This window comes from Ictalurus punctatus, chromosome 12, assembly GCF_001660625.3.
Source record: "Ictalurus punctatus breed USDA103 chromosome 12, Coco_2.0, whole genome shotgun sequence".
Classification (NCBI taxonomy): domain Eukaryota; kingdom Metazoa; phylum Chordata; class Actinopteri; order Siluriformes; family Ictaluridae; genus Ictalurus; species Ictalurus punctatus.
This window is the reverse complement of record NC_030427.2, coordinates 28,561,211-28,581,210: the sequence shown is the minus strand read 5'-3', so window position 1 is coordinate 28,581,210 and position 20,000 is coordinate 28,561,211. Positions and strand designations below refer to the sequence as shown.

The window sequence follows — 20,000 nt, the reverse complement described above, 5'->3', positions numbered from 1 at the left end:
ACCGGCCATCTTATATATACACGGACCGACATAAGGTGTGTTAGGAAGGTGTTCGGCCACCACGAGCCACCTGAACAGCTTCGGTAAGACTCTACAGGTCTCGTGGTGATGGCGACGTAATGGCGATGACGGCGCGATGATGCGGTCTAACACGTCGCTTATAAATCTCTCACAGGTGTTCAACAGGGTTGAGATCTGGTGTATATGAAGGCCATAGCATACAGTATGATGTACGACATTTTAATCCTCGTCCTCATCCTCATCGCACCATTCAGTGCCGTCTGGACGGGGGGCGGAGTCATCCTGGAAGAGACCACGCCCGCCAGGAGCCAAACACCAGCCAGTTCGGCCGTCTCGAGGATCACCTCTCGCGTCTATGCGCTCGTTTACTCAGGGGTCTCCCCCCCCCCCCCCTTTAATTCGTCAGCCGTCTGTACGTACAGACCTACAGTGTCCTCCTCCGATAATATTGGCACCCTTGGTAAATATGAGCAAGGACGTGCTGTGAAAAATTGTCAAAAACATTCACAAAAATACTCTGCTCTCACGGATCTCAAACAAATCACCAAAAAATGGCTACGTATAGGTGTGCAACAATTATTGGCACCCTTTTCACTCTTATTAGTGGAGGGCACTGTAACGTATACGTACAGCACGGACTTATTCTGCTCTCGTATGAGATGGCGTTTTGAGTGAGTGTGTGTCGACCCAGGCATGTAGCCTGAATGATGCTAAACTGGTTAGGTTAGGTATGTAAGTGCACGGCAAACCTAAACAAGCAAACATTACGGCAGAAAATCGCACCGTTAAACAGAGCTGGGCGATATGATAATATAATATCAATCTCAATGTCAATGATGTCCCAACATGCTTTTCTGAGATATCATGGACATCGTGATTTATTTATTTATTTTTTACGGTAACGCTGGCAGTTTGTGAACAAACCTATACATCATGACACGTATCGTGTACATATACCGTACATCCTGGGCGTGACAGAAATGCCCGATATGTTTTTGTCATATTGTATAAAACCTAACAGAGGTTAATTCCGATTAAAGCTTCTCAGCCAGGGTAAAAGGAAACGTCGTGGACGTCTGATTTTGTGTCACGGTTATTATTTTATTTCTAATATTACAATTCTGCTCACTTGGCCATGTGAACATTTGATCTGTGTAGCATTTACTTAAGCTTTAACCTAAGCCCATCACACACACGCACACACGTTTAAATCTCATACTGGGTGTGTGTGTGTGTTTGTACAGCTGATTCATGACCTTATATGCCTGCAAATAAGAGCCTATTGTGGTCCACAGTTCCTGAACAACCCGCCGCACCAGACGATGGGATTACGGACTACATCCTCCATGATGCAATGGTTTTACTGAAGATGACAGCTAATCTCCCATGATGCTCTTCTGTGACAGTTAAAACCTCCGGCACTGATTGCTCGTTACGTAAGACGCGATCAGGCCACGAGACGGGACGAAAATCGAATAAACAAGAAATCGCATTATTTTCTATAACGGCGATGGTCGGAATGGCTGTATCGATGTGTGTGTGTGTGTGTGTGTGTGTGTGCGCGCTTGTGTAAAAGTGACGTCTTGCCTATTTAAGTACTGGCTTCCGGATGGAGGCTCAGATGTCCTCCAAATCCAGAGATAATACACACCTTTAGAGACACACACTCCCTCTCCTTACAGTAATATTGCTTGAACGAAGCTGGATCAATACGCACTCTCATCAGTTACGCAGCTCTGATATCAGTACGAAGGCACGTATATCAGGAGAGCATTCATGCTGTGTTTTTTCGGAAGAAGAAAAAAAATGTAACATAAACATATCCATTTATAGCATGATTTATCATAACTGGACTCTACCGCAAGGCTGTAAACATACATTCTTTAATCACCTGAGCATTTATTATAGCAATTCTTAACATGCCGATAACAGCTCTGAAAAAAAATCAATCATTATCGCTCTCGGTCCGACGCCGTTTTCTTTCCCCCATGTCCATCACAGGCTATTTTAAAACTTCTCTCCAGAGACTTCTTCCCACCATTAGCTCATCCTGCATCGTCATCTGCCTGACTGGCTACTCCGTTAGCATCCTGTGAACATCCACACATTCAATAATACACACAGGACAATGTCAAATACGACAAGAACAATGTATAAAAACTACCTTCAGTTCAGTACAGTACAGTGTCCCCTGTCTTCTCTTACAGAGCATTCATTCTCTTATAAACGTTACTCCGGTAAAACCTACCAGAATTAAACTAAACAACCATCCGAACCACGTCTTGGTCTCTGTTCCATTAAGTATTTGTTTTTCTAATTAGCTGTGTCACTATTGCTCTGTACAGCGCGACAGCTGAACTGCATCCCCGCCAGCTGAAGTCCAAGACTCCGAATCAGTTGACAGCAGTCTGATCTACAACTCTTTAAAATATTCTACAAAAGGTTTAAACACACGATGTTCCGATACAAAATACAATTACATTCTTTAAGAAAATTACTATACTACAAAAAAAAAAAAAAAAAAAAAAAAAAAACACTACATCTGTCCAGGCCAAACTACAACACTGCGAAATAAAACACATCAGTCAGACATAAAGCACAGCGCTCCAAGCTTGAATACAACGTTACAAAATAAACATCAGCACTCTGAAACAAACACCCAACACCCCAAAGTGCAATCCTCCACACAAAAGCAAAACATTACCACATAAACTACCACATCCCCAGCTGAACTACGACATTCCCAGCTAAACCAAAACATTACAATATAAACTACCACATCCCCAGCTGAACTACAACATTCCCAGCTAAACCAAAACATTACAATATAAACTACAATATTCCCAGCTAAACCAAAACATTACAATATAAACTACAATATTCCCAGCTAAACCAAAACATTACAATATAAACTACAACATTCCCAGCTAAACCAAAACATTACAATATAAACTACAATATTCCCAGCTAAACCAAAACATTACAATATAAACTACCACATCCCCAGCTGAACTACAATATTCCCAGCTAAACCAAAACATTACCACATAAACTACCACATCCCCAGCTGAACTACGACATTCCCAGCTAAACCAAAACATTACAATATAAACTACAACATTCCCAGCTAAACCAAAACATTACAATATAAACTACAACATTCCCAGCTAAACCAAAACATTACCACATAAACTACCACATCCCCAGCTGAACTACGACATTCCCAGCTAAACCAAAACATTACAATATAAACTACCACATCCCCAGCTAAACTACAACATTCCAATATAAACTACAACATTCCCAGCTAAACCAAAACATTACAATATAAACTACAACATTCCCAGCTAAACCAAAACATTACAATATAAACTACAACATTCCCAGCTAAACCAAAACATTACAATATAAACTACCACATCCCCAGCTAAACTACAACATTCCAATATAAACTACAACATTCCCAGCTAAACCAAAACATTACAATATAAACTACAACATTCCCAGCTAAACCAAAACATTACAATATAAACTACAACATTCCCAGCTAAACCAAAACATTACAATATAAACTACAACATTCCCAGCTAAACCAAAACATTACAATATAAACTACCACATCCCCAGCTAAACTACAATATTCCCAGCTAAACCAAAACATTACAATATAAACTACCGCATTCCCCAGCTAAACTACAACATTCCAAGCCAAACCAAAACATTACAATATAAACTACCACATCCCCAGCTGAACTACAACATTCCCAGCTAAACCAAAACATTACAATATAAACTACAATATTCCCAGCTAAACTACAACATTCCCAGCTAAACCAAAACATTACAATATAAACTACAATATTCCCAGCTAAACTACAACATTCCCAGCTAAACCAAAACATTACAATATAAACTACAACATTCCCAGCTAAACCAAAACATTACAATATAAACTACCACATCCCCAGCTGAACTACAACATTCCCAGCTAAACCAAAACATTACAATATAAACTACAATATTCCCAGCTAAACTACAACATTCCCAGCTAAACCAAAACATTACAATATAAACTACAATATTCCCAGCTAAACTACAACATTCCCAGCTAAACCAAAACATTACAATATAAACTACAACATTCCCAGCTAAACCAAAACATTACAATATAAACTACCACATCCCCAGCTAAACTACAACATTCCCAGCTAAACCAAAACATTACAATATAAACTACAACATTCCCAGCTAAACCAAAACATTACAATATAAATTACCACATCCCCAGCTAAACTACAACATTCCAAGCCAAACCAAAACATTACCATATAAACTACCACATCCCCAGCTGAACTACAACATTCCCAGCTAAACCAAAACATTACCACATAAACTACCACATCCCCAGCTGAACTACAACATTCCCAGCTAAACCAAAACATTACAATATAAACTACAATATTCCAAGCTAAACCAAAATATTAAAATATAAACTACAACATTCCCAGCTAAACTAGATCATTACAATATAAACTACAACATTCCCAGCTAAACTAGATCATTACAATATAAACTACGACATCCCCAGGGTAAACTACAATATTCCAGGCTAAACCAAAACATTACAATATAAACTATTACAATTCAACAATTACAAGTCAAACTACATCGATACCAACTTAAACTACAACATTCCAGTATGGCCTGCAACACTCCTATGTAAACTACAACATTCTAACCTAAAATTCAAAAGCTAAAGTAATTCACTCCAGTATAAACAAAAACATTCCAACGTAAACTACAACATTCCAGTATAAACTAAAAGAATGCAACCTGCAAACGTTTCTATACGCACTACAACATCAGAGCTGCACTACAGCGCGCCGATATTAAATACAACTTTCCAACATAAACTACGACACTCCAATATAACCTACAACGTTCTAAGCTAAAAAGCAGCATTCTAAACTAAACTACAACGCACCGGTATAAACTACAGCACTCCACTATAGACATTCCAGAGTAAACTACCACATTCCAAGCTCAACTACATTACTCCAACCTAAACGACAACCACCGCAAACCAAAATGCCACATAAACTCCAACGTACAGTAAACTACAACATTTCATTACAAAACTAGATCATTCTAATCGGAACTACAGCCGTCCGATATTAAACACAACTTTCCGATATAAACAGCGTCATTCCGATATACACTACAACCAGCCAATATAAACTACAACAATCCGATATGAACTACGACGCGCCACGTATTCCGCAACAGCTCAAAATACACTACAACAATTCAGGTTAACGTAGAGCGCTCTAGGCTAACCCGTAACACTCCAAAGGAAACTACAACGTGATACAGCGTAATACTCCAAGCTAACCTACCTAAAACTCCTCATATACACCGCTCCAAATTTACCTACAGTTTTCAAAGCTAACCTACAACAGTCCAAGCCGACATACAACTTATGTACATCGCGGCTAGGTGCACTGCGTCACTCCAGGATCGCCTACAACACTAACCAATCGCGCTAGTGTCGCTGTGTTCCGTCTCACCTGTACGTTCCTCTTGGTGATCTGCTGGCTGATGTGCACTTTGCCTGCGCTAAGCTCGACCCCCGACAGCGACACCAACGCCTCTCCGATCACGTCATCGCGGGCAAAGCGGTCGAAGCTCAGCACCAGGAAGTGCAGTGTGAGGTCAGCCAGTGCGCTGAAGGAAACGCCGTAGAAGGTGAAGGTCTCATCGAACGACGGCTCCAGGGTGTTCCTCATCACGCGGGTCTTTACGTGGTGCTTCTTCTCGGGCAAGATGCTCATCTTCACGTACGGGTCCGAGCTGCCCGTCTGCTCGTTAATGGCCGGGAGACCTCGTGCACCTACGATCGTCACCACCAGCGCCTTTTTGGGGAAGTTGTAGTCAATGGCGAGATCTAGGGTGCCCAATGAGGGCGATTCGAGGCTGAAGGGAGTCGGGGTCTTACTGGCCGATTCGCAGCTGCTGCTCTCAGAACAGCAGTAATTGGCCCGGATTGGCAGCGCTCGCTCCAGTTTCGGCGGTACCAGGTGGTTCATCTGCAAATGCGCGTGACCCTCAACGTCAGAGTCGTGGTTCCGTTGCCATGCCGATGACCTCCGGCCCACTCGTATAATCTTGTTGGCGTTGCTGAGGGTCTCGGGGTAGATACTGATGCCCTTGAGCATGTGGATGAACTTTAACGGCGGGTCGGTGGGCGAGTCGAACGGGCCGTTGCTCAACTTAAACGTCATTCTGCGATACTGACGCTGGCAGAAAGTCCATAGGAAGATGGCCACCGTCACCGTGACGACCAGAACTCCCGCACCAAGAAATCCCGCCAAGACTGGGGACACCTCTGCATTAGAGAGAGAAAGATATAGAGGTGAAATATATAAATATATGTTTTTATAATATATTTATCTAGTATATACTATAAATATAATATTTATATAAATACAATATGTGCAGAAGTTGGTATGTTATCACAGTTCTGATTTGGTCACGGTCACAGGCTGAAGCTAAGCAGATCGTCACAGCCGTGATCTTATTCACCGTAATACACAACCTCGAGTATTCCACTGCAGGAAACTGAGAACGTTGCATTCCAACAGTACAATGGAAATACAGCACACTGGCTGTCCGGCTAGCAAAGCCTGTGTACTGGTGTACAGTGTAGAGGCTGTGGGGAAAACTCTCTTATTTTCCTTTCTGTCGTTTTTCCCCTTATTCCACCCTTGCCCCTTGTTTTGTTACTTCTTTCATTGACAGCAGTCAAACCGTTATGACAATCCACACAGGCACTAATTTACATTTACATTTATGGCATTTGGCAGACGCCCTTATCCAGAGCACAACAAACTCCAGGCTAAACTACAATATTCTAGACTAGCACAACAAACTCCAGGCCAAACTACAATATTCTAGACTAGCACAACAAACTCCAGACTAAACTACAATATTCCAGGCTAGCACAACAAACTCCAGGCCAAACTACAATATTCCAGGCTAGCAGAACACACTCCAGGCTAATTTACAACATTCCAGGCTAGCACAACACACTCCAGGCTAAACTACAATATTCTAGACTAGCACAACAAACTCCAGGCTAAACTACAATATTCTAGACTAGCACAACAAACTCCAGGCTAAACTACAATATTCTAGACTAGCACAACAAATTCCAGGCTAAACTACAATATTCCAGGCTAGCAGAACACACTCCAGGCTAATTTACAACATTCCAGGCTAGCACAACACACTCCAGGCTAAACTACAACATTCCAGGCTAAACTACAACATTCCAGGCTAGCACAACGCACTCCAGGCTAAACTACAACATTCCAGGCTAAACTACAACATTCCAGGCTAAACTACAACATTCCAGGCTAGCACAACACACTCCAGGCTAAACTACAACATTCCAGGCTAAACTACAACATTCCAGGCTAGCACAACGCACTCCAGGCTAAACTACAACATTCCAGGCTAAACTACAACATTCCAGGCTAAACTACAACATTCCAGGCTAGCACAACACACTCCAGGCTAAACTACAACATTCCAGGCTAGCACAACACACTCCAGGCTAAACTACAACATTCCAGGCTAGCACAACACACTCCAGGCTAAACTACAACATTCCAGGCTAGCACAACACACTCCAGGCTAAACTACAACATTCCAGGCTAGCACAACACACTCCAGGCTAAACTACAACATTCCAGGCTAGCACAACACACTCCAGGCTAAACTACAACATTCCAGGCTAGCACAACACACTCCAGGCTAAACTACAACATTCCAGGCTAGCACAACACACTCCAGGCTAAACTACAACATTCCAGGCTAGCACAACGCACTCTCACAGCTAACACACGAGACCAAAAAATATCCCACTGTGCAAGCGCACATAAAACCCTCCAAAATACACTAAAGCAGTCCAAGTTTATATAAAGACTTCCAGCTAACCTACAACAATCTTAAACCTGAATCTAAACAAAACTAAAAATGAAACCACACACACACACACACTTCACCACAATCCTTAATCCTCCGAACGGCATTTCACTGCACATGCACGTACGGTTTACATTTAGAACACACCGACATCAGAAAGGCTTTCTTTTCACTGACGTATTCAGATCGTGTGTCTACACGTCGTAGAATAACCAGCTCTATTACTCCAGCCGCTGAAGTGTTTGTGGAGCGGTTTTAACGTCCAGTGAAAGCTGTGTACGCGAGCAGAGATGGTTAGCGGCGACCCGAGCGCGAGAGTCTGAACGTCTGACCCACTGACAGTAGGTGTGTGACAGAGAGGTTACACAGTCGCCTACACGCCTGAGTGCGTGTCATTTTACTTCTCATTCAACGTTCTCTCTCACACACACACACACAAAACGGCATGTCATACCGCATGGTGCTAAACTGGTGACCAGTTCCTTTAACCGAAAGTAACTGGAAGAGGCTCTGTGCTCCGGGGCGAGGCCGCACGCTTAGCGCTCCGAGCTGTTTCCTGCCTTTTAGAGCAGATGTCAAAGCTGTTTAATGGGACGGATGCTGAGCGCAGCAGTTCTCTTTATGATCGCCCAGTGAAGAGCGATCTGTCTGTGAATCACTTACCGTAAAAACGCCGGCGGCGGAATTCAGGCAGCGTATCTATATCTTTTATGGCGGCAATAACGTGCGTCTTCCGGCTGTATTGGGCTCAACGTTTCACTGATGCGTGCCATCCGTCTTATTAAAACCACCGTGTACAGTCTCAGTGGGTGAGGATATGAGGTTTAAGTCGCTCATGAAGACTGTGCCAAGGAGATACGGGGAGTTAAATAATGCCAAGGAGATACGGGGAGTTAAACCGAAGGCTAATAAACAGAGACGCGCATATCAAACGTCAGGAGTAATGAAGTATAAGGGACGAAGGGCTCGGTTTCCGTGTAGGTGCAGGTGTAACGTGGCGAATTTGTTGAATTGTTTCCTTTTTAAGCCAAATTTTGTGTTCAGAAATGAGAACAGGGGAAAGAACGCTCAAAATCAGTCCGTGCTGTTAATCTCGATATAATATAATGTTCAAATTTCCTCCATCCATCCATCCATCCATCCGTCCGTGGAGCCTATCCCGGGGGACATGCCGGACAGGGTGTCGATACATCGCAGGGCATAACCACACACACTACAGACACTACATTTAGACACGCCAATCAGCCTACAGCGCATGTCTTTGGACTGGCGGAGGAAATGCACACACAGGGCGGACGCCGGATTCGGACCGCCGACCCCCAAGCGGCGTGAGGCAAAACCGCACCAACCTCTGAGCCGGTGTGCCACCCACGTGCCGTTATTTACCAAAGAAATACATAAGGCGATGTTTGTTCAACATTTATGAAAGGTGTCAGCGCTTTGTAATATCTGGATTCTAAGTAACATGACAAACTCGAAAAATCGAATATTTATTGACTTCGAGAGAGAGAGAGAAAAGCGAGGGAACACCTGTCGAACAGCTGCTGTAAGTGCTAACAGTAAATAACTTGTTCTGGGACGTTCGTTCCGCAACATTAAACGTAACCATCAACACATCCGTCTTCTATAGCGCTTATCCTTCCTTCAGGGTCACGGGGAACCTGGAGCCTATCCCAGGGAGCATGGGGCACAAGGCGGGGTACACCCTGGACAGGGTGCCGATCCATCACAGGGCACAATCACACACACACTCACACACCCATTCATACACTACGGACACTTTAGACACGCCAATCAGCCTACCATGCATGTCTTTGGACTGGGGGAGGAAACCGGAGTACCCGGAGGAAACCCCCGCAGCACGGGGAGAACATGCACACTCCACACACACACACACAGGGCCACGGTGGTAATCGAACCCCCGACCCTGGAGGTGTGAGGCGAACGTGCTGACCACTAACCCACCGTGCCCCCTAAACGTAACCATAAATGGATTAAAAAAAACGTTTAAAAAAAAAATTAAAGTTAATGGTTGGAATTGTTGGCAAATTGCTTCACTACACTTCAGGACACGCTGTAAGAAGAAAATAATCAACGTGTTTCGACGGGAACCGTGACTCCATTCATCATCACACCACCACGTCCTTGATTATTTTCCTATCAACAGCACATCCTGCAGTGTTTAATTCCGTACTCATCAACCTAATCAGACGCGTCCGTCTGCTAACTAACCAGCTATTTACGACTTGGCTCTTAATAATGGATCGTTTATTAAAAGCGCTCGTGTAAGTAAAAAGTCTTATTGCTGTGCTGAACTGACCCTCGGAGTTTAAAGCTCCGCTCGGTCAGTCTTACTGCATCACCTTGATCTCTCCATCTCCTTACGTGTCACAACTCCTTTTTCTCTCCCTTCATCTCTCCGTCACTCTTCTTCCCCTCCCTCCCTCCCTCCCGTCCTTCCTCAGGTCGCTGTGGTAACAGCCGTGCCATTACGGTCACGGCGGGGCGAGCTGATTGAAATTCTGTGCCGAGCTCCGTGTCGGTGCGCAGATGAAAACGGGACGTGTCGTAAAACCTCGGCACGAGAAGCTCTCGGTGAAGGAGAACGCGGCACAAGACGCAGGCGCTTCACACTCACACGGCGGACGGAGGGAGATGATAAAGAGAAGAGAACGACTCGGCACAATAAGGCTCAATATACTGACAAGGAAATCACGAACGCATCGGTATGGGCGTGGCCTCGGGGCTTGACAGAGCCAAACAAGGAAGCCACTACTGTTCAAGAAGAACGTAAGAAATACACGCAAGCCTACTCTACATGAAACTCGGTCCTCAGTCCAGACTAAACATTCAAGATTTTAATTCTCAAAACGGCAGGCAAATTAACCAATCCCAGCACAGGAGGTGGGATTTATCATAACGTATCCGGGAAGTGGTAGCTCAGTGGTCACGACATTGGCCTTCGGATCAGAAGACGGAGAGTTCAAATCCCAGCACCAGCACGCTGCGACTGCCGGGCCCTTGAGCAAGGCCCGATATCGTGTGTCTACACGTCGTAGAATAACGAGATCTATTACTCCAGCCGCTGAAGTGTTTGTGGAGCGGTTTTAACGTCCAGTAAAAGTTCAGGGATCATTAGCGGTCGCTCCGACTGACGGATTTGCGACTTCCATCCGTTGACTTCCACACGCGGACGCTGGAAACGAGAAACGCGAGCTCCGTGCGAAGACGTTTCGCACACGTTTCGCCGCGTTCCAGGGTTCCACTCTGACTTGCAAACTCGCGACCCGACAGAAGATTGACACACGCGACCTCTTCGGGAAATCCGAGATGGAGGGAGCGCTCATTATAGCGGTGTCGCGCCATCAGGGATGGGCGATATGATATGAACTATATCACGATATTTTCTGGTATTTATTGCGATAACGATATCAGTGGCGATATAAATATCGGCACCGTTCGCCGCTGTTTTTGGCGTGACGGTGACGACTACATGCGGTCTTGAGAGCACACACACACACACACACACACACACACAGACACTTGACCCCACCCTAGTTCTCTCCACACAAAGGACGACTGTCTCTCCTCGTCACTCGCTCACTGCGACCCCTCCAGAGACGTCGATGCGCATGATGTCACTGTTTTGGCAGTGTTTTAAAAACCCAGCTGCTCCTGCTGCCTAGATACGACCCCCCACAAGGGACAGAGAGAGAGAGAGAGAGAGAGAGAGATGGATCGAAAATACTCCTTCACTCTGTCTTTCTCTCCATTTCGTCAGTCCCCTGCAGCCTTTTAAACGACTCATTAGGCTCTCTGGATGTGGACTGGGAGGAACTCTGACACAGATTCATTGCGTTCTGTCCTGCACCCGAAGTGTGCGACAGTCTGTTATTTATTCACGCAAGCAGCTATTGATTGACACGGAAAGCTTTTTCACTTCCTTTATTTCTCGCCATCGAACCGTGGATAGACCCCGACTAGGAACGCCAACGAGGATGTTTTACTTCACACCAACGTGATGCCTCACCCTATTCTCCCAGCGCACTGTAGGATGAGTTCCTCCGAGTCACGTCTGTTAGACGAGGAGAGCTAACAGACGAGCGCAGCTCTCATGGAAAGGGAGGAGCGGAAAGCCGCCCTGTCCGTCGAGAGAGCGGGCGCTTCGACTCCCGGACATTATCGTCTGCGGCATCTTCGGGAACCAAACACTTAGACTTAGACTTAGTTTTTCCACGGAAGTCTCTCCGGGAAGCGGCCATGCGCCTCGGCTGACTTTTGAAGCGTCGCCACCAAACAAAGTCCTTATTGACGATCAGGTTATTACAAATATAATAGATGAGGACAGGCCACTTGACGAGGTGACAGCATGCATTACTACTTTAACATTACCGAGCTCAAGTAAGAAAAGAAATCAACGACAGGTTGACGTCATGAACACCCGGAAGTGTCTTCTTCCTTCTTATATCGCAATTTCCCAAAGCTAACACTTCTTCCACGGCGGATTTCCAAATTACAGCTTCACCTCTGACTGTCAAAGCGCTAACACTAGGCCTTGTTGGACGATATATTGTCATTTTAAGACCATTTCACCCCACTGATATAATGATAATATTGGAGCTGCAACAACTAACCGATAATAATCGATGATGAAAATCGTTGTGGACGAATCTCAGTATGGATTAGTCCGTCTGCGCGCGGCACGGGGGAGATTTACTCACTACGTTACTTCTGTCCCGAAAACACGCCTCGGAGAGTAAATACTAAACCTGTGTCCCGAATGAAGTACAATACACTTACACTATGCACTATGTACTCTACCGTCTAGTGTGTGGATTTTAGAAAGGTAATATCATCTCAAATAGAACACTAGTGGATTTTACTAACCGGAAGTATAATCCGCTTCCCAGTCGACGGCGCATGACGTCATACGCGCGCTAGCATTAGCACACACCCGCGTCACCGACAACGACTTTCTTCGGTTTACTATTTGTGAACGTTACCTTTTATAAAAAGTGATGCATAAATACTGTTATATAATATAAACATATATTACTTTATATTATATATAAGTACTTATGCATTGTTTTTATGGATGTACAAAAAGCACTGAAGTAAACTACAGTCCTAAAGGAATAATATATATTCGTGTACGTGTGCGTGTGTGTGTGTGTGTGTGTGTGTTGGGTTCTTTTCAGTCTTCTATATTTGGACAAACAGTTGTGTAACGTTTTAGTCTGAAGTTTATATTTATAACACTCAGTTTGTGGATTTTATTTTAAATAAACGAAAAAAATGCTACTGAAAGTTTGCCCCGCCCCCCCATCCGATTGATCGACTAATCGAAAGAAAGAAAAAAAAATTATGAAAATAATCGTTAGTTGCAGCCCTAGATAATGATATAATAGCACAATACTGCTACGGTGATAACTTTTACTGCTTAAGAATATTCAGACGTTGAATGGGTATGTGGAATCGATTCGTTTTAGTCAGTCTTACTCGCACTGAAATGGCACTGGATGTTAATCAACGGCATTTAAAGTCGATGAGAAAAAGCAAAAACGGAATCAAATATTCACACGTTTGATATACGAGCGTAAACATGTTTCAGCAAAAATGTGCCCTCGTTGTGAAAACCTGATCTCCTGAAATAATAATAATAATAATAATAATAATAATAATAATACAATGAGCACACTGCTGTAATACAATATTGTGAATTCTTTATGCTTCAGTTATTCATCATTAGTGCGTTGTTACGGAAACAGCGTCGTCACGACGTGACGCACGCGTTCTACCTAGCGTCTTACTCACGTAAACACGACGGGCGATAACGCGGCCGGCGAAAACGATCGGGGACTTGTCCATATATGGTACGATATGTCGGTAAATCACTGTGACAGTGCCTCGCTGATACCGGAGACTCCTTCCGTCTCCTTGTAAAAACAAAAAACCCACCGTATCAACAATGACACATTTTTTTTTAAAAACCCATACGAGTAGAGCGTCCGCTCTGACGTCCCTGAATGTGTTCTTACTATAAAAACCATAACGTATTCGAACGAACACATTATAATTCACTTTACAAAACAATATGATTCGTCTTGGATTACTGCCAGAGCTGCTGTTATAGGAAATGAATCAACAGCACCAGTGATACCGAGTCTCAAATGACTCCCTATTGGATGTATAGGGCACTGGACAGGAAGTGAACGGTATTATGGGAAGCGCTGATGCTTTGGAATTCACTAAGAAAAACAGACCAGAAATTTCTGTGGATGAAAAATAAACAACAACAACAACAACAACAACAACAGATTTGACTGCACCGCTTACCACTGTTCGTCCAAACCACGTCCGCAGAGAGTTTGTTTCAAAAATGTTAAAAAAGGTGAGACAGGCGAGTGAGTGATAAATTCATCCCGAGTTTGAGAACTGAGAAGACGGAGTGCAGAAATGAACTCTAATTGGATTCACTGTTCGCCTTCTGTCAACATCTGGACCACACCCTGCTTCCACACCCTCATTCACACGCCATCATACAATATACAACCAGGCATGAAGACTAAGAGTGTGTGTGTGTGTGTGTGTGTGTGTGTGTGTGTGTGTACATGAGAGGATGTTCATGATTAAAAAGCGTCATCAATCTGCCCATCACCGGCACTAGAGCGTGACTCAAAGGAGTGCATACAAGAGACAGAAAAGAAGAAGTGGTGACAGAGGATGTGATGAGAGCGGAGGAGACTGTAGAGGCATCAGCCCACTCGTGGTGTCCTTCAGTGTCCTCTCACACACACACACACACACACACACACACACACACACACTCTGAACACTGAATGATAAACATCTCTAGCATTCCAAACAATTTTGTGCCCTACATCGGATTCTACACTTCGCCCGGATAAACAGCGATTACCCACAATGCCACGCTGCATGGCTCTCCACACCGTGTGCTAATGCGAGCGTCTCTGCGCTGGCACGCGCTCTCACTCTCACAGCACACACAAAGAGGCTTCTCACCATCACACCACATGTCATAACATTACAATTCAGCCCGTTGTTGCCCTTCTGCACCTTCCATACACACACACACACACACACACACACACACACACACACACGCACGCACGCACGCACGCACACGCGCGCACACGCGCGCACGCAGAGCATATGTTCACACTGTGGTCTATGACTCCCTGATTAATAGCAATCATTTCTAATGCAGAAATTATTCCAGGGATGGAAATATTTTATGGTCAATAAACTGCGCAGTCATCTATTCATCCGTCCATCTGTTCCATCCTTCCATCCATCCATATATCACATGTAGCCATCCATCTGTCTGTTCCATCTATCCATCCATCCATGCATCCACCCATCTGACTACTCATCCATCCGTCCATCCATCCGTCATCTGTTCCACTCCTTCCCCCACCCACCCATCCATCCGTCCATCCATCCATCCGTCCATCCATCCGTCATCTGTTCTACTCCTTCCCCCACCCACCCATCCATTCATCTATCCATCAATTTATCTGTTCCACTCCTTCCCCCACCCATCCATCCATCCATCCATCCATCTATCCATCAATTTATCTGTTCCACTCCTTCCCCCACCCACCCATCCATCCGTCCATCCATCCGTCATCTGTTCCACTCCTTCCCCCACCCATCCATCCATCCGTCCATCTATCCATCAATTTATCTGTTCCACTCCTTCCCCCACCCACCCATCCATTCATCCATCCATCCATCTGTCCATCCATCCATCCGTCAATTTATCTGTTCCACTCCTTCCCCCACCCATCCATTCATCCATCCGTCCATCTGTCCATCCATCCATCCGTCAATTTATCTGTTCCACTCCTTCCCCCACCCATCCATTCATCCATCCGTCCATCTGTCCATCCATCCATCCGTCAATTTATCTGTTCCACTCCTTCCCCCATCCATCCATTCATCCATCCATCCACCCACCCATCTGACTACTCATCCATCCGTCCATCCATCCATCATCTGTTCCACTCCTTTCCCCACCCACCCATTCATCCATCCATCCATCCATCCATCAATTTATCTGTTCCATCCTTCCATCCATCCATCCATCCATCCATCAATTTATCTGTTCCACTCCTTCCCCCACCCATCCACCCATCCATCCATCAATTTATCTGTTCCACTCCTTCCCCCACCCATCCATTCATCCATCCATCCATCCATCCATCAATTTATCTGTTCCACTCCTTCCCCCACCCATCCATTCATCCATCCATCCATCCATCAATTTATCTGTTCCACTCCTTCCTACACCCATCCATTCATCCATCCATCAATTTATCTGTTCCACTCCTTCCCCCACCCATCCATTCATCCATCCATCCATCTGTTCCATACATGAAAACACTCCTCCATCCATAAATCCACCCATCTGACTACTCATCCATCCATCCATTTACTACATCAACCCACACATCCAGCCATGAAACCTCCCATCCACCCATCCATAAACCTTCATCCATCTGTCATCCATTCATCCACTCCTTCATCTCCCCCAACATTCATTCACTCACCCCTCCACTATTCATTTGGTTATCCGTCCATCTACGCATCCTTTCATTCACCTCATTATTCATCTATCCGTCTCTCCATTCATTCATCCATCCATCTCCCAACATTCACTCACTCACCCCATTCACTATTCATCCATCCCTCCATTTTCCCACACGTCAATTTACCCATCCATTCACCTATCATTCATTCATTCATTCATTCATTCATTCATTCATTCAGCTTCCCACCTACACATCCATTCATTAACCTTCCCTTCCTTCACACATCCCATTCGGTCATACATCAGTCTACCTATCTAACTATACACCCTTTCATTCATCTATCCATCCATCTATCATCCATCCACATTCACCCATTTCCATCCATCCATCCATATATTCATTCCCCCGACTATTCACCATCCGTAATTATCTCATTCCTTCATTCTGAAAAATCTGCCAATCAATTCTCATCACATTAACTCGTCTTTAATCCAAAATCACGGACCGTGAAACAGAATTCAGTCCAAGCACACGGCTGAAATGTGTGCTAGGGGTCTGTCTAAACCCTATCCAACACTTCCGTGACAGAGACGTCCAGTCAAGACGAGCTCGTCCTTTATGGAGCACACCTTGGTCCGATCGGTCTAATGACAATCGCATCTCTTGCGAGGTCGAAGTCGGTTAAATCGATACTGATGTGTTTTACGATATTATCACAGTGGACAATCCATTTGATTTATATCGATAAGGTTTTATCGGACAGGAATCGGTTTAACAACTGAAGCATAAAGAATGTCTCGGTGGTGTGACTTGTGTCGTGAGTTTAAGTTCAATCTGGGACGAGCATTGATCAGACTTGTACTCAATAACCACTAACTCGGGCAACGAGCCGTAGACAAATAGTTTCTGCGCACACATCAATACAAATTAATTCCAAACAACTCCACACACAGCCGTAAAACAGAATGAACGTGCTTCCCGGTCCGTAAAAGTGCTCCGGCTCACTGTTTGAGCAGGAAAGACATGTCCGTGTTTATCAAACGTCTAGAAAACTTTTAATCATTCATATGTCGGGATGCTAGGCTATATCCTGGGCTTGATTGTCCTGAGATCATCGTATTGGAGATGTGAACAACTCTGAATGCTCAGAGAAGCAGAAACACTTTTTTTTGGTGATATCTCCTCCAGGCGACTCCCACATCACAGCGTCTCTTAAACGCAGTGCTTAAAATACTCAGCCATGTCTACATCTCTCTCACACACACACACACAGTCAGGAAACGCATCACCCACGGTCTCCTGCTCCTCGCCTACGGTATCTTACTGACAAAATCATCACCAAATACGTCAGTATCAGGGCTATATATTAACCATTATGAATGTTTATTTATATATATGAGCAAAGAAGGCTGTGAAAAACTGTCTTTATTGTTGATCCTTTTGATCTTTGGTTTAAAAAAAATTCACAAATTTCACAAAATATTTTTTAAAAACAATTGCAAACACAACACAGGTTTATATTTTAAAAAGTTGTGTTAAATTTAGGTTAAATATAGGTTTGTTAAATATAGGTGTGCAACAATTATTGGAACCCCTATGAATTCATAGGAGGAAAATATATTTGAAGTATATACCCATTACTTTTTTTCCCCAGTACATGTGGGTGACTAGGAACAGGAAATTGTTCAGCCATGACTTCCTGTTTCACAGGGGTATAAATATGAGGTAACACATAGGCCAAGTTCCCTTAGTCGTTCATAACGATGGGTAAGAGCGAGGAATGTAGCTGTGATGTGCGGGAAAAGGTTGTTGGGCTTCACACAATGGGGCGTGGCTATAAGAAAACAGCACAAGCATTGAAAACGCCCATTTCAACCAATCAGGGCAATAATTAAGAAGTTCCAGTCCACTGGAGATGTTATGAATCGACCTGGAATTGGACGTGTGTCTGTATCGTCTCAACGCACTGTGAAGAGGACGGTTCGAGTGGATAAAACATCTCCGAGGATCACAGCTGGAGAATTGCAGGAGTTAGTCGTGTCTTGGGGTCAGAAAGTCTCCAAAACTACAATCTGAAGTCCCCGACATCACCACAAGCTGTTTGGAAGGGTTTTTCAAGGAAAAAGCCTCTACTCTCATCCAAAAACAAACTCGAGCGTCTTCAGTGTGCAGACACGACTGGAACTTCAAATGGGATCGGGTTCTACGGTCAGATGAAACCAGAATAGAGCTTTTTGGCAAAATACGGTTAAATATGGAGGTGGATCTTTAATGTTTTGGTCTGTTTTTCTGCCAGAGGACCTGGACATTTTGTTAGGATACATGGCATCATGGACTCCATCAAATATCGACAGATATTAAATGAAATCCTGACTGCCTCTGACAGAAAGATTCAAACGGGCCGTGGTTGGATCTTCCAGCAGGATGATGATCCAAAACATACATCAGAATCAACACAGAAATGGTTTACTGACCACAAAATCAAGATCCTGCCATGACCATCCCAGTCCCCTGACCTGAACCCCATAGAACACCTGTGGGGTGAACTGAAGAGGAGTCCCCCAGCGTGGACCTGAAATGTGAAGGATCTGGAGAGGTTCTGTATGGAGGAACGCTCTCAGATCCCTCGCCATGTATTCTCCAACCTCATCAGCGTTATAGGAGAAGACTCAGAGCTGTTATCATGGCAAAGATACGTAACACAAAGTATTGACTAAAAGGGTGCCAATAATTGTTACACACCTATATTTAACAAAGACTTATATATATATATATATATATATATATATATATATAAACCCGTGTTGTGTGTGTAACTGTTTGATCTCCATGACAGCAGAGTATTTTTGTGATTTTTTTTTTTTAAACAAAAGATCTAAAAGTTAAACAATAAAGAAATTTTTCACAGCCTTGTTTGCTCATATTTACCACGGGTGCCGATATTAGCGGAGGGCGCTGTGTGTAAACATACAAATGATGTAAATTGTACCACGGCGCTGTTGTATTCTTGGTCCTGATTGGTCAGAAGCTGTAGATGAATTTTCTCTAACAGCAGAAGTGACAGCAGTTCAGCTGTAATTCAGATCACAGGATTATGTGTCGGATGCGCTCGGTCTAATTTTGTTATTGTTTCTATAGTAACAGCTCGTTCACAGGGACATGTGAGTATGTCGCACACTCCACATCATCCAAGCCTGATAATCAAGTGACTTACAGACTGCGTTGTTTACTCAACCGAGAAGAAATGTGGAATCGCTGGTAGGGTGAAGATTCTGTAAGTCTTAGAGAGAGAAACAGGAGGCCGGTGAGGGACGGACGCTTTATAGCGGACGGTTTATAACACACTTCTTCCTTCCTTCCTTCCTTAAAAGAAAAAAAGCTGCAAAGTCTCATCTGTAATAAAATAAAACAAATTGGAGCTGCTGGCATATTGCCGTG

At 44.0% G+C, this 20,000-nt stretch overlaps 1 protein-coding gene across 2 annotated transcripts in view; it reads right to left on the bottom strand.

The window, feature by feature from the left end:
• The window catches only part of syt11a (synaptotagmin XIa), a 201,391-nt gene that overhangs the window by 178,572 nt on the left and 2,819 nt on the right, over window positions 1-20,000 (bottom strand). For both annotated transcript variants that reach the window (XR_008397262.1, XM_017481109.3), the window contains exon 2: window positions 5,589-6,406. Coding sequence is in view for 1 of the 2 variants with exons in the window: in XM_017481109.3 (XP_017336598.1) it covers window positions 5,589-6,406 (818 nt within the window). In the remaining variant the exon portion in view is untranslated. The remainder of the gene's footprint in view (window positions 1-5,588; window positions 6,407-20,000) is intronic.